Here is a 12,939-nt window from a genome sequence, read left to right on the forward strand (position 1 = left end):
CTATCTTAGTTTGTATATCTCAGACCCGGTCCCCACAGTGGGGGATATAATGGAACGGTTCACCGGTTTGGGGCTTTCTCGGGATACAAACTGAACTTGGATAAGAGCTTTTCGGTTTTTCCGCCAGGAAAGGGTGCGGATTTCGGGGTTGACGCTTCATGTGGCGACCTCCCACTTGGGTATCTGGGGGTGCAAGTGGCTTGAGATTGTGCCCAGCTCCTTCAATTGAACTTCACGAGCTTGGTGGATAGGGTCAAGGCGGACATAGAGGTGAGATAGCCTTCCTGTGTCCTTGGTTAGCCAGGTTCAGTGGATAATGGTGAGTATTTTACTATTTTTATTCCAATGTCTGCCAGTGTTTTTGCTAAAGGTGTTTTTTCAGGGGATGGAGTGGTTGATCAAGTTATTTATTTGGGCGGGCAAGGTAGCGAGAGTTCAGAAATCGGTGCTTCAGAGGAGTCGGCAGCTGGGTGGGTTGGCTATGCCAAATTTGATCTATTATTACTGGACGACAAACGCTGAGGTGGTGGTGGGATGGTACAGAGATCAAAGGAAATTTGGGTGAAGATGGAGGTGGGGTCATGGTTGCGGGCGCTGGTGAAGGCGCCACTCTTTGTCCCCAGGGAAATACTCAGGCAATCCGATGGTGGTAGCGACTCTGAAGATCTGGAGGCAATTTCGGCAGCATTTTAAGTTAGGGGCAGTGACGAGATGGCATCGATCTGTGCAAATCACCTGTTTGAACTGACTAGATTAGGTTCCGGGACCGGGAAGACAACGCGGTGGTCGGAATGAGGGATTTGTTTCTGGGGGAGGGGGTTGCGATTTGAAGTTGGAGGAGTTGACGGAGAAGTCTGGGATCCCAAGGCCAGGTATATGCAGGTGCAAAACGTTGCGAGGAAAATCTTTCTGGCGTTCCTGCCCTCCTCGCTGTTAAGAGAGATTGATGTCGGGCATGGAGGTAGGGGTACCTCAAGGATTTATGGCAGGATTCTGAAGGTAGATATGGTACCGTTGGAGGGGTTAAGGCTAAGTGGGAAAAGGAGTTTACTGGAGGAGGGGGTGTGGTGTGAAGTGTTGCGCAGGGTAAATACTACAACTTCATTAAAATGAAGACGAGGATCAGCCGGTTGTTTGAGGGAGTGGCGGACAAGTGTGAGCGGTATGGGAGGGGCCTGGTCAATCATGTTCACATGTTCTGGTCTTGCCCTGAGTGGGGAGGTTTTGGGGTTCCCATGTCGACAAATTTGCAAATGGATTTGGAGCTCAATACCCTAGGGGCAATATTTGGGGTGTTGGATCTGCTGGAGCTGCAGACAGGGGTGGATGTTCGCTGATTGCTCGCAGGCTCCACCTATTGGGTGGAGGTCAGCTTCTCCGCCCTGTGCCTCAGTGTGGCTGGCTGACTTAATGGAATTCCTACACCTTGAAACGTTACGTTCACCTTGAGGGATGACGGAGGGGTTCTATAAAAGATGCCACTCGTTCATTCTGTACTTCAGAGTTGGTCAACGCCAGCTGCTAGGGAGTGGGGGGGGGGGGTCATTTTAATGTTATAAACTTAATTTTAAAATTGCAACAAAAAAAATTGGTTGGCTATCTGCATACGTTTCAAAAAACTAAAGACACAATTGTGTCTCAGATCTGCATGGCACGGTTTCTAGGTCCCAGTTGCATCACAGTGATGAGTTGCAGAGTGCCAGCCAGGCATTTCTTTGAGTAGGAAAATTGCAGGAATGAGCTGCCTCTTGCTTCCCAATTTGACATAAGTGGTGTGGAAACATACAAATAGATCATCTAACGTTGTGTCCATTTTTGGAGTCTGGAAGAAAAATTAAGGGTTCCAAACTCTCTCTCGAAATGAAGGCACCCACTTGTCAAAATTAGCAACTTTTAAAGCATTTTCTCAATTGTAACCCACACATGAAATGGTTATGTCCAAAGCAGGGAATTCTAGCTGGCAGATCCTGCAGTAATGGTTCCAGTACTCACAAGAAGAAGTATAATCCCCAAGATAAACCCGCACCCCAGACATTTGGGGTTACTCCTTGGTAAAGCCCTCGAATTCCGTCCTGTTTCCAGATGCTCCTGATACAATGTACAATGCCATTGTACTTTGGCCTCATCCGCAACCCATCGCTCACTACAAAAACAAAACAAATTTCATGTTTGAGTAATTAAGATTTCTTGTTCATACATTTTGAGTTAGCCCTTTATCAAGTGACTGAACATTTCCATTGCAGAAACAGACAATCCCCTCTCCCCACATCCCCCCCCCCCCCCCCCCCCCCGCCAAACTGAAGGGCCAAACAGGGGATCGCACTTCTCCTGGAAAGGAAAAGCTGACAGCGACCCTTGCGCCGACGGAGTTGGTTTTGCCATCCACCATCCACATTAGAATGTTGGAGGCACTGCCAGAACTCCCAACTGTGTAAATGAAAGACTCATTACTTCACCCACAGCTCAACCGTAAACAATATTCCACTGTCATCTCCACTCGTGCCCGGACCTTAAACTCCAATAAAAATGTTATGAAAAAGTTCGGTGACGACTTGATGAAGTCCTCATTGCCGTCTCAAAAGATGATCATCTTTCTAGGGGGCTTTGATGCCAGGATTGGCCAAGGTTCTGGAGAAAACCTACTGGGAAAAGCAGTGTGGGAAAAGCCACTGAAAATGACATCCTCCCGCTGACAAAGTGCGTTCAGCATGTCCTTATTATAACAAATTTTTCCACCAGAAGGACAAATACATAATCACATGGAGGCATCCGAGAACAAAACACTGGCATCTTCTGGATGTCATTGTTTGAGTAAAAGAGCTAAGTGACGTATGTATTAACGAGGAGGGCTGATGGCTGCTGGGCAAATCACAGATCTGTTTGATACGGTGATGAACACACAGCTAGCACCAAGTTATCATAAGGCCCAAGGGTCCAAGAGGAAGATAATCAATGTCTCAGCCCTGAAACAGCACCAACCTATGAGAGGAATTCCAAGTGCAGCTCACAACCAACCTGGAAAATCATACCCAACTCAATTCCCGACTAGGGAGATCCAATTTACTGGATCAGACGATTAGGTTTGAGCATCATTGTGACCAATACCGGTTTGACTAAAACACTGGTTTGACTGAAAGCTGCCGAGAACAAAGCAAGCAGCCTTCATTGCCTGGCAGAACAACTCATGGTCAAGATGGCAGCATTCCAACAGATGAAAGCTGGAATCCAAAGTCAAATCTGGAAGATAAAGGATAGTGGCTGTGGTATTATAGGTATTATGGTACCTGATAGGCTGAAGCACCATTGGTGGAAACTGTATGCTTTCTATTGGTTAGGATGTATGGTAGCTCCGCCCTGCTAGGCGGGGTATAAGAACCCGTGCCGCTCCAGCAGCCTTCATTCTGTATCTGAGCTGCTGGGGGAAACATCTAGCTTATTAAAGCCTTCAGTTGGATGACAACCTCGCTTGAGTGGTCATTGATCGTGCATCAATTTAATAAGCTAGTTTTTTTAAGAAGGATGGAGCTCCGAATCAAGCTGGAGTGTCTGCAACTCAGCCCCCACGCGGCGAACTCAGCGGCAATCTTCAAGCACTGGCTGGCGTGCTTTAAAGGGTATCTCGGGACGGCCGAAAACACACCCACGGGAGAGCAGAAGCTGCAAGTCCTGCACTCGAGGGTGAGCCTGGAGATTTACACCCTCATCGAGGAAGCGGAAGACTTCGATGCAGCAATAGAGCTGCTAAAAGGACACAATATTCGCCCAGTAAACCAGGTCTATGCCCAGCACCTGCTTGCAACAAGGCGACAAACCCCCGAGGAAATCGCTGGAAGAATTCTACCGTGCACTCCTGGTGTTGGGGAGAAGCTGCAGCTGCCCGCAAGTTTCGGCGAGCGGACACACGGAACTCTTGGTCCGGGACGCTTTCGTGGCAGGTATGCTATCCTCACAAATACGCCAGCGACTGTTAGAAAAAGGCACTCTGGGTCTCAGGGAGGCACGGGCCCTTGCAGGCTCCCTGGACGTGGCCTCCAGGAACACCCGCGCTCACGTTCCCGACTGCGCGGCAGCCCCCTCGGCAGCATGGAACCCCTCCGCGGCCAACCCGGATACTTCCCCCCACAGGCCTGCACTGCAAGGCGGCCTGGCAACCCCGGGGGGCCCGCTGCTACTTTTGTGGGCAGGCCAAGCACCCCCGCCAGCGCTGTCCGGCCCGCGCATCCACCTGCAAGGGATGCGGCAAAAAGGGCCATTTCGTGGGGGTATGTCAGGCCCATGCGGTTGCCGCGGTCTCCGGCGGCGAATGCGGACCGCAACCACAAACTTCTCCACGGTCCCCGTGCGGCCAGCGGTCGCCACCATCTTCATATTCCAGGGCCACGTGCAGACCCCGAGCACCGCCATCTTGTTCTGCGGATGCCACGTGCGATGGATGGGCGCCGCCATTTTGTGCACCCCCATGTGCGACCAATGGGAGCCACCATCTTGGATGAACCCACAGGACCCCAGCTCGGCTGACCACGCACTGCTCGAAGAGAACTCTCAACTGCTGCGATTAGCCTCGGTAACCCTGGACCAGTCCCGTCCTCGAACACTCTCAACTGCTACAACGACCATATTCATCAACGGGCACGAGATGTCCTGCCTAATCGACTCTGGGAGCACGGAGGGCTTCACACACCATGACACGGTATGGCGCTGTTCTCTCCTCATCCACCCCGTTAATCAGAAAATCTCCCTGGCCTCCGGTTCACACTCATGGAGATAAACCTCACAGTCCAGGGAAGGGAGTTCAAAAATTTTCGTCTCTACGTCCTTCCCCACCTCTGCGCGGCTACACTCCTGGGTTTAGACTTCCAGTGTAACCTCCAAAGTCTAACCTTCAAATTTGGCGGCCCTATACCCCCCTTACTTTCTGCGGCCTCGCAACCCTTAAGGTCGACCCGCCTTCCCTGTTTGCGAACCTCACCCTGGATTGCAAACCCGTCGCCACCAGGAGCAGACGGTAGTGCCCAGGACCGGATCTTTATTAGGTCAGAGGTCCAAAGGCTACTGAGGGAAGGGGTAATTGAAGCCAGTAACAGCCACTGGAGAGCTCAAGTAGTGGTGGTAAAGACCGGGGAGATGCATAGGATGGTCATCGACTACAGTCAGACCATCAACAGGTTTACGCAGCTAGACGAGTGCCCTCTCCCCCGCATATCCGACCTGGTAAACAGGATCGTGCATTATAAGGTCTTCTCCACCAGCTCCCCATCCACACTAGTGATTGCAAATACACTGCCTTCGAGGCAGATGGGCAGCTCTATCACTTCTTAAAGGTTCCCTTTGGTGTCACTAACAGGGTCTCGGTCTTCCAACGAGAGATGGACCGAGTGGTTGACCGGTACAGTTTAAGGGCAACATTCCCGTATCTCGATAATGTCACCATCTGCGGCCATGACCAGCAGGACCACGACACCAACCTCCGAAAATTTCTTCAGACCGCAGAAATCCTTAACCTTACATACAACAAGGATAAATGAGTGTTTAGCACCGACCGCCTAGCCATCCTCGGCTACGTAGTGCGAAATGGAGTTATAGGCCCTGACCCTGAACGCATGCGCCCCCTTAAGGAGTTCTCCCTCCCTCACTGTTCCCAAGGTCCTGAAGCGTTGCCTAGGGTTTTTAGGGTTTTGATCCCCCGATCGACTGATTGCTTCATTTTAAATTGTAGATTGTAAACTGATTGCTCCATTTTAAATTGTAAACTGCAAATGTAAACCATCAAATGTACATAGCTATCAGAATTGTAAATAGTTACAAAACACTGTACGGAGGTATTACGGTACCTCCATAACTAATTCTACCACATTGCCATGTTTTGTAGTTTCAGGCCACCACTCCCGCCGGACTATCATTAATTTTTTCCAATTAAGGGGCAATTTAGCGTGGCCAATCTACCTAGCCTGCACATCTTTGTGGTGTGGGGGCGAAACCCACGCAAACACGGGGAGAATGTGCAAACTCCACACGGACAGTGACCCAGAGCCGGGATCGAACCTGGGACCTCGGCGCCGTGAGGCAACAGGGTTAACCCACTGCGCCACCGTGCTGCCCCGGAAGATAAATTATGCGGTGGAAACGATTGCGGTATTTCCCTCTTGTTCATAATAGGGAAATTCCTGCCAAGCAGAGGGATCTGGGTATCTTTGTTCATGAATCACAGAAAGTCGGCATGCAGGTACAGCATGTAAGTAAAAATGCAAATGAAACGTTCGCATTTAGTATAAAAGGACTGGAATATAAAAGTAGAGAAGTATTGTTCCAATTGTATAGGGTGTTGGTGAGACCACATCATCATCTGGGCTATTGTGTCCAGTTTTGGTCTCCATATTTGGGGACGGATGTGGTGGCATTGGAGGCATTTCAGAGGTTCACCAGATTAATTCTAGGGATGAAAGGGTTGACGCATGAGACGACATTAAACAGTTTGGGCATATACTCACTGGAGTTTTTAGAAGGATGAGAGAGGATCTGATCGAGGTGTATAAAATATTAAATGGGATTGATAAAGTAAACGTACACCATATGCTCCCCTTTGTGGGGAAATCTAGAACTGTCATGGATATAGGTTGAGGCGGTTGAACGGAGATGAGGAGGCACTACTTTGCGCAGAGGGTGGTGAATTTGTGGAACTCACTGCCCCATAGAGCTTTGGAATCGGAGTCATTAAATGGTTTCAAGAAAGAGATAAATGTATTTTTGATTAAAAAACGGGTTAAAAGGGATATGGGGAACAGGTGGAGAGATGGATTGGAGACCAGGAAGAGATCAGCCATGATCTGATTGAATGGCAGAGCAGGCTCAAAGGTCTGAATTGCCTACTTCCGCTCCCAATTCCGATGTTCCGCTAAGTAGAGAGGACACCAGAACACCTTCCTTTGGAGGAGAAATGTCACTTGCCAATAATAGGCCAATGGCTCTAGTGAACAGCAGCACCACTTGCAAGGCAAATGTAATTATAGGGCAACCAATGAGAGCAACATTGTCCCCATACTAGAAGCAACAGATTCTGTGAGGAACTACTCCTGCAAACACAGGTTATTGCTCTCCCACATTTGCTGTTGATTGGCTCCTAGTTAGAGAGAACAGCTTGCGATTGGAGGAGCAGAGGGAAAGTGAGTGGCGATGGGCGGCACAGGAGCCCGAGCACCAGAGTGGGAACACCGCACTCCATCCGGCCTGCCATCGGTTTCACAAAAGCGCCCCAACAGCACACAAGGGGGTCAAGAAGAACCACACCAGCAAAGGTAAAGCCACCAACAACCTACTGAAACACGATCAGTAATCAAAACATGAGCAGTAATCAGATAGATTGAGTTATGGTGGTTAGTTGGAGGCTGTGGGGGCAGATGAGTTATGCCAGATTTTGGGGTCTCATCAGTAATCGGACCACCCCTCTGCCTGCGGGTTGGTGTAGTCTGCCAAGCTGTCAATCACTCTGCCAGAAGAAGCTCCATTGCAGTCATGTCTCATGCTGCCACCAATCAAATTTATCTAAACATCTTCAACCCTTTTCTTTCCCCTTTGCCCTCAAGCACTCTTGATCCGCCCACTTTCATCTTACATACGTACATGAATGAATATCGGCAATATTATCTCCACTTCAGTTTAAAGTTGATAATTCCCCCCCCCCCCCACTCACTTCGGTTTTCAGGATATCCATAATCAACTGGAGCGTTATCTGTGGGGGCAATGCCCTCCTAAGTCGAGTTTCTTTTGATGTCCCCACCCTGTCCATCTTTGATTAGCTTTTATTCATTACTCTTTCAAATTTAAGGCTCACATTTCTTAAACAAAAATATTTGTTAAAAGTTTTTGCCAGTGTTATCATAAACCCTAACAATTGTGGGTTGATCTACTTCAGGTCAATGCCAAAACAGAATTGGATAACACTGGACTCTCTTCGTTTTTTAAACGTTGCCTTGTTTGTGCAATTGCAGATGGGTAAAAAGTTTCATTCTGGAAATGAAGTGTGGGAGATTTATGTATATGGATTAATTTAAAAAATCTTAGGTAGATTCCAGGTAAAAAATTAAATTTTATATCTACAGTCTTTGGTATGTGTGCTCTCATTTACCTAAAGAAGTAAACCTTAAAAAAAAACAGAAGCTAGTGTTACTACGTGACTGCATCACCTAATAAAAGGAGTTAGTGAGGACAAAAAAGTGGCTTTCGAGAAAATATCAAGAACAACCCTCATGGAAAAGAAAACTGATTTTGACCCATGTACATTACAGGGGCCATTCACCTCAAAGTTCAACTGCACTTTGGTGTCAGCATTAAACACTGTCTATATAGGAAACTCTTTAACCTCTAAAACTAAATTGACCACCATGGATATACACCAACCATTTCCTTTATGCAGGCCAGAGATCATCATAAAAAGCTTTTGCAGACCACAGCTTGCGCAAGTCATTATAACCATTTTTTACATAGCCTACTGCTATTAAAAACACAGTATTTCTAACAGTTTGTAGGGCACAAAATACATTACAGATATTACACAAGGATGATTGTGAATCAAATTACATTAATATCAATTATGATACATACAGTACAAATGTATTTTTTATCCCCCCCCCCCTGGACCAGCTACAATACTCTCTGGGAACCACTGATGTACATCATCTATAATTTGCAGATCGCTGCAAATTTTCAAGCCACTTCAAACTTGGCCTTTCCTGGAGTGCTGCCAAAACAAAACTCACTTTGATGAGGTGAATCGCCCCTGTAACGTACAGGGGTCAAAATCAGCTCTCTCCCCTCCCCCCCCCCCCCCCCGAGGGCTGTTCATGAGATTTTCTCATGGGACATGTTTTATATCTAAATCCTTTATTATGTCATGCAGTCATGTGGTAACACTAACTTCTGTATTTGTCTTTTTCTTTTAAAGGTTTGCTTCTTTAGGTAGATAAGAGGGCACACATACCAAAGATTGTCGGTACAAAATTAAATATTTAAAATTGGAATATATAAAAGATTTTTTATGAATCGATTATACATAAATCTCCTATACTTCATTTTCAGTCAAATAATCCACCATCCATATGTGTTGAAGGATACACTCTGGAGTATGTTGAGCATTTCCCACACCTTGGCAACTCTCTCAAAAGGCTGTCATTGATGAGGAGGTCTAAGACTCCTTCTACGAACTACAGCAGTGTGTATTTGAGAACAAAGCCCACCCCAATCACCAAAAATCCTAGTGAACAAAACAGTTATTGCTACCTTGGCCCTATCCTGAAGTGAGACTTGGACTGCATGTCAGTGACATGTAAGACTGCTAGAGAAATTCCATGAGTAATGCTTCGGCGTAGTCGGGGGGGGGGGGGGGGGGGGTGAAGAAAAATCAAAAAGTGCTAATGTTCTCGAAGCCAGCCCCACAAGCATTCAGGCAAAACACATGCAAAGTCAACTTTGGTGAACTGGGCATAGTCTGGATGGCCAAAAACCATCTCACCCACCATGTACTGGTGGGGATAAAGAAAACGCTCCAAAGACATTCTGACGAGCTCCTTGAAGCATTACAGCACTGAACTCAGCGACTGGGAGGAATTTGCTCCAATCATTCAGAATGGCAGCAACTTGCCCATCAAGCCACTTTGTGAAGCCCAATGACTGAATGATGAGGAGCAGTAGCAGGAGAGGACAGAAAAAGCACATCCTGCACGCCGGATCCCACATATAGAACATACAGTGCAGAAGGAGGCCATTCAGCCCATCGAGTCAGCACCGACCCACTTAAACCCTCACTTCCACCCCATCCCCGTAACCCAATAACCCCTTTTAACCTTTTTTGGTCACTAAGGGTAATTTATCATGGCCAATCCACCTAATCTGCACGGCTTTGGACTGTGGGAGGAAACCCACGCAAATAGGGGGAGAATGTGCAGACTCCGCACAGTGGCCCAGCAGGGAATCGAACCTGGGACCCTGGCAGTGTGAAGCCACAGTGCTAATCACTTGTGCTACCGTGCTGCCCTGGACATGGAGGGACATCCTGTCCCCCACCCCCGTATCCAAAGATATGTGGGTCGAGTATTGGTCTGTTCAGTCACATGAAGACCCATGGCAAAAAAAACCTCACGACCCTGGGTACAAATGGTCCTGGAAGGGAGGTGGTCCCAATAGGGAGGTGCAGCTGACAACCACACACTATGCAGCAGAAGAACCTGATGTTGTAAGACTTCTTACTGTGCTCACCCCAGTCCAACGCCGGCATCTCCACATCATGGCGACCCAGCAGGAGCACTGACACCATCACACACCCATGCTGTCCTTCACACTTCTACCCATGCCTGGCCTGCCTGCCCTCAGCCACACACCCTGGCCTGCCTGCCCTGAGCCTCACACCTCCCCCCCCCCCCCCCCCCCCTCCCTTTCTTTCCTGCCGCCCGCCTGGCCGAAGGGAGACGCTCGGAAAGTCGGGGGCCACGATTACCTGCGAACCGGATCTTGACCAGATCGAGCGGGTGCAGCACCAGCGTGGACAACACGCCGCCGCTGACGCCGGCCACCAGATTCTCATACTTGACCAGCTGGAAAAGCCTCAGCGCCGCCGCCGACCAACTCAGCTCGGGGGCCTGCCCGGCTCCCGACGACATCCTCACGGCGTCAGCGGCGTCGAAAAGGGGGCGGGGAAGAGCAGGAGCACGGGGACTGGCCAACTGCCGCGCACCCGCCCGACTGCGACCACCTGATGGCCGGCTCCCCCCTCTTCCCCCAGCGCGATGACGTAGAGCGTCGTCCTCCCAGCGTGATGATGTCAGCGTCACCCTCCGCCCCCTCGAGCGTCAGCACGCAGGCGGCGGACAGATGACCCCCTTCCGAGGACACTCCTGATTCTCCCTCGACCGAGGGCCCTGCTAGAGTTTAAAAGGGAGCGGGTGGCATTTAAACGCCGGTGGTTTCCTTTATAAACACACGATGAAAGTTAAAATCCTGTGTCGCAATCCGGACGACTACGTGAGAGAAACGAAACACGATATCCAGCGAGGTGAGTGGTTGGCTGGGCGCGGAGACCGTGCTCCCCAACCCTGGGCCCACCGCCGAACCATGTGCCTGCCCGGTGTCTGGGAGGCTCGGCCGAAGGCACCGGGCAGGTTGATTGTCACAATACGCGGCTGGACGAGTGGGTGACTGTCGGTACTTTCAACCTTATTCCAGGGCTGACATGCTGAAAATGCCAACCCACAGGCAGGATGTCATTACTCTGGAGAATGGGGTGCAAAGGAAATGTCTCCTTCATCTTGGGCAGGCGCTCAGCATCGGGGACGATTTGGTATCCACACTATAAAGACCATAAGACATAGAAGCACAATTAGACCACTCGGCCCATCGAGTCTGCTCCGCCATTCAACCATGGCTGATATTGTCTCATCCCCATTCTCCTGCCTTCTGGAGGAATCCGATGCGTGACCCACAGTCTCTGTCACAGGTGGGCACACGGTGGTCGGAGGAGCAGTTGGATGGAGTGCCCATGGCTGCCACGTGCTCCTTTCGCTGTCGACCCTTGGCTTCCTTTGGTGATGAAACTGGAGGTGTTCGGCTTCTTCCCAGATGCTTTCCCCCTGCCTGGGGCAGTCTTGGGCCAGGGATTCCCAGGTGTCGGTGTGGATGTTGCATTTGTTTCAAGGAGGCTGCTTTTCAAATAAGTTTCTGTGGATGTTGCCAGGACTGGAAATTTCAGCTTTGAAGAAAGATTGGATAGGCTAGGGTTATTTTCCTTGAAACAGAGGAGGTGGAGGGGAGAATTGATTGAGGGGTAGAAGGCTAGGATTAGAAGGGCCTGGATAGGAAGGGACCTATTTCCCTTAGTAGAGAGGCCAGTGACTAGGGGGCATAGATTTAAAGTGCTGGGTAGAATGGTTGAAGATGAGTAAATGTTTTTTCACAGAGAGAGGTAGTGGTCTGGAACTCAATGCATGAAAGAGTAGTTGCTGCAGAAACCCTCAACTCATTTATGTACTCTAGATATGCACCTGATGTCCTGTAACCTCCAGGGTGATGGACCCAAGTGTTGGAAAATGGGGTTAGGCTGAGTTGCTTGCTTTTTGGCTAGCACAAACATGATGACCTTCCGTGCTGTAATTTTTCTACCTTTTCTTAATTTAATTTAACACAAAATACCTGAAAGGGGGGATGTGTAGGGATGTGGGGAGAGAGTAGGGGGGTGGCAGTATATGAATTGCTCCCAGGAGTGTCAAAATAGACATGATGGGCCAAAAAGCCACCTGCTGTGCTGTAGCAACCTCAATCCAAACATTCAAAAGATTGTGCTGCTATTTAAAGGAAGCATTGGTTGTGGTAAAATTACAAGAATCTTATTACCAGAATCCATGATGAAGTATTTGTGAAAGCATGAGCTGATCAGAGATTCAGCATAGATTTGTGACGGTTGGGTCATGTGGAATTCATCTAGTTGAATTTGCTGTGGCCACCTAACATGGTCCATAAATGACTGACTTGCAAAAAAGGTTTTGGAAGTCCTGTTATCTAGCTTGGTGGGAAGTGCCTGCTTCCATTCTTTTTTTGTCTCATTGTATACAGAGAACTACCTGCATTGTTTTTTATTTTCTACACCATTACCTCTGGAGTCCCCCAAGGGTCTAGTCTTTACATGCTGCCCCAAGGAGACATAATCTAAAAACACTGCATTATTTTTCACCTAAAAGTTTATGACATCAAGCTCTGTCTCACCCCCGCACCTCTCAACAATGTCATTAATGCTAAAGTATCGAACTGATTGTCCAACACCAGGGAGGTGGTGGCACAGTGGTATTGTTGCTTGACTAGTTATTCAGAGACCCAGGTAATGCTCTGGGGGCCTGGGTTAGAATCCAACTATGGCTGATGGTGGAATATCTGAAATTAAAATTCTGACGATGTCCTTCT

General features: G+C 48.8%; 2 protein-coding genes across 3 annotated transcripts in view; one reads left to right on the forward strand and one right to left on the reverse strand.

Annotated features, from left to right (window-relative positions):
- Positions 1-10,748, reverse strand: part of slc25a32b (solute carrier family 25 member 32b) — a 34,804-nt gene extending 24,056 nt beyond the window's left edge. The window contains exons 1-2 of the mRNA XM_072467177.1: positions 10,487-10,748; positions 1,993-2,143 (exon numbers count right to left, since the gene is read on the reverse strand). Coding sequence (XP_072323278.1) covers positions 1,993-2,143; positions 10,487-10,649 — 314 coding nt within the window. The 5' untranslated portion in view covers positions 10,650-10,748. The remainder of the gene's footprint in view (positions 1-1,992; positions 2,144-10,486) is intronic.
- Positions 10,749-10,829: 81 nt separating this feature from the next.
- Positions 10,830-12,939, forward strand: part of dcaf13 (ddb1 and cul4 associated factor 13) — a 120,084-nt gene continuing 117,974 nt past the window's right edge. Inside the window, exon 1 of one of the 2 annotated variants that reach the window (XM_072467175.1) lies at positions 10,830-11,041. In XM_072467175.1, coding sequence (XP_072323276.1) covers positions 10,972-11,041 — 70 coding nt within the window. In that variant the 5' untranslated portion in view covers positions 10,830-10,971. The remainder of the gene's footprint in view (positions 11,042-12,939) is intronic. The other variant, XM_072467176.1, reaches the window with a different exon arrangement.

Source organism: Scyliorhinus torazame, chromosome 11 (genome assembly GCF_047496885.1).
Source record: "Scyliorhinus torazame isolate Kashiwa2021f chromosome 11, sScyTor2.1, whole genome shotgun sequence".
Taxonomy (NCBI): Eukaryota; Metazoa; Chordata; class Chondrichthyes; order Carcharhiniformes; family Scyliorhinidae; genus Scyliorhinus; species Scyliorhinus torazame.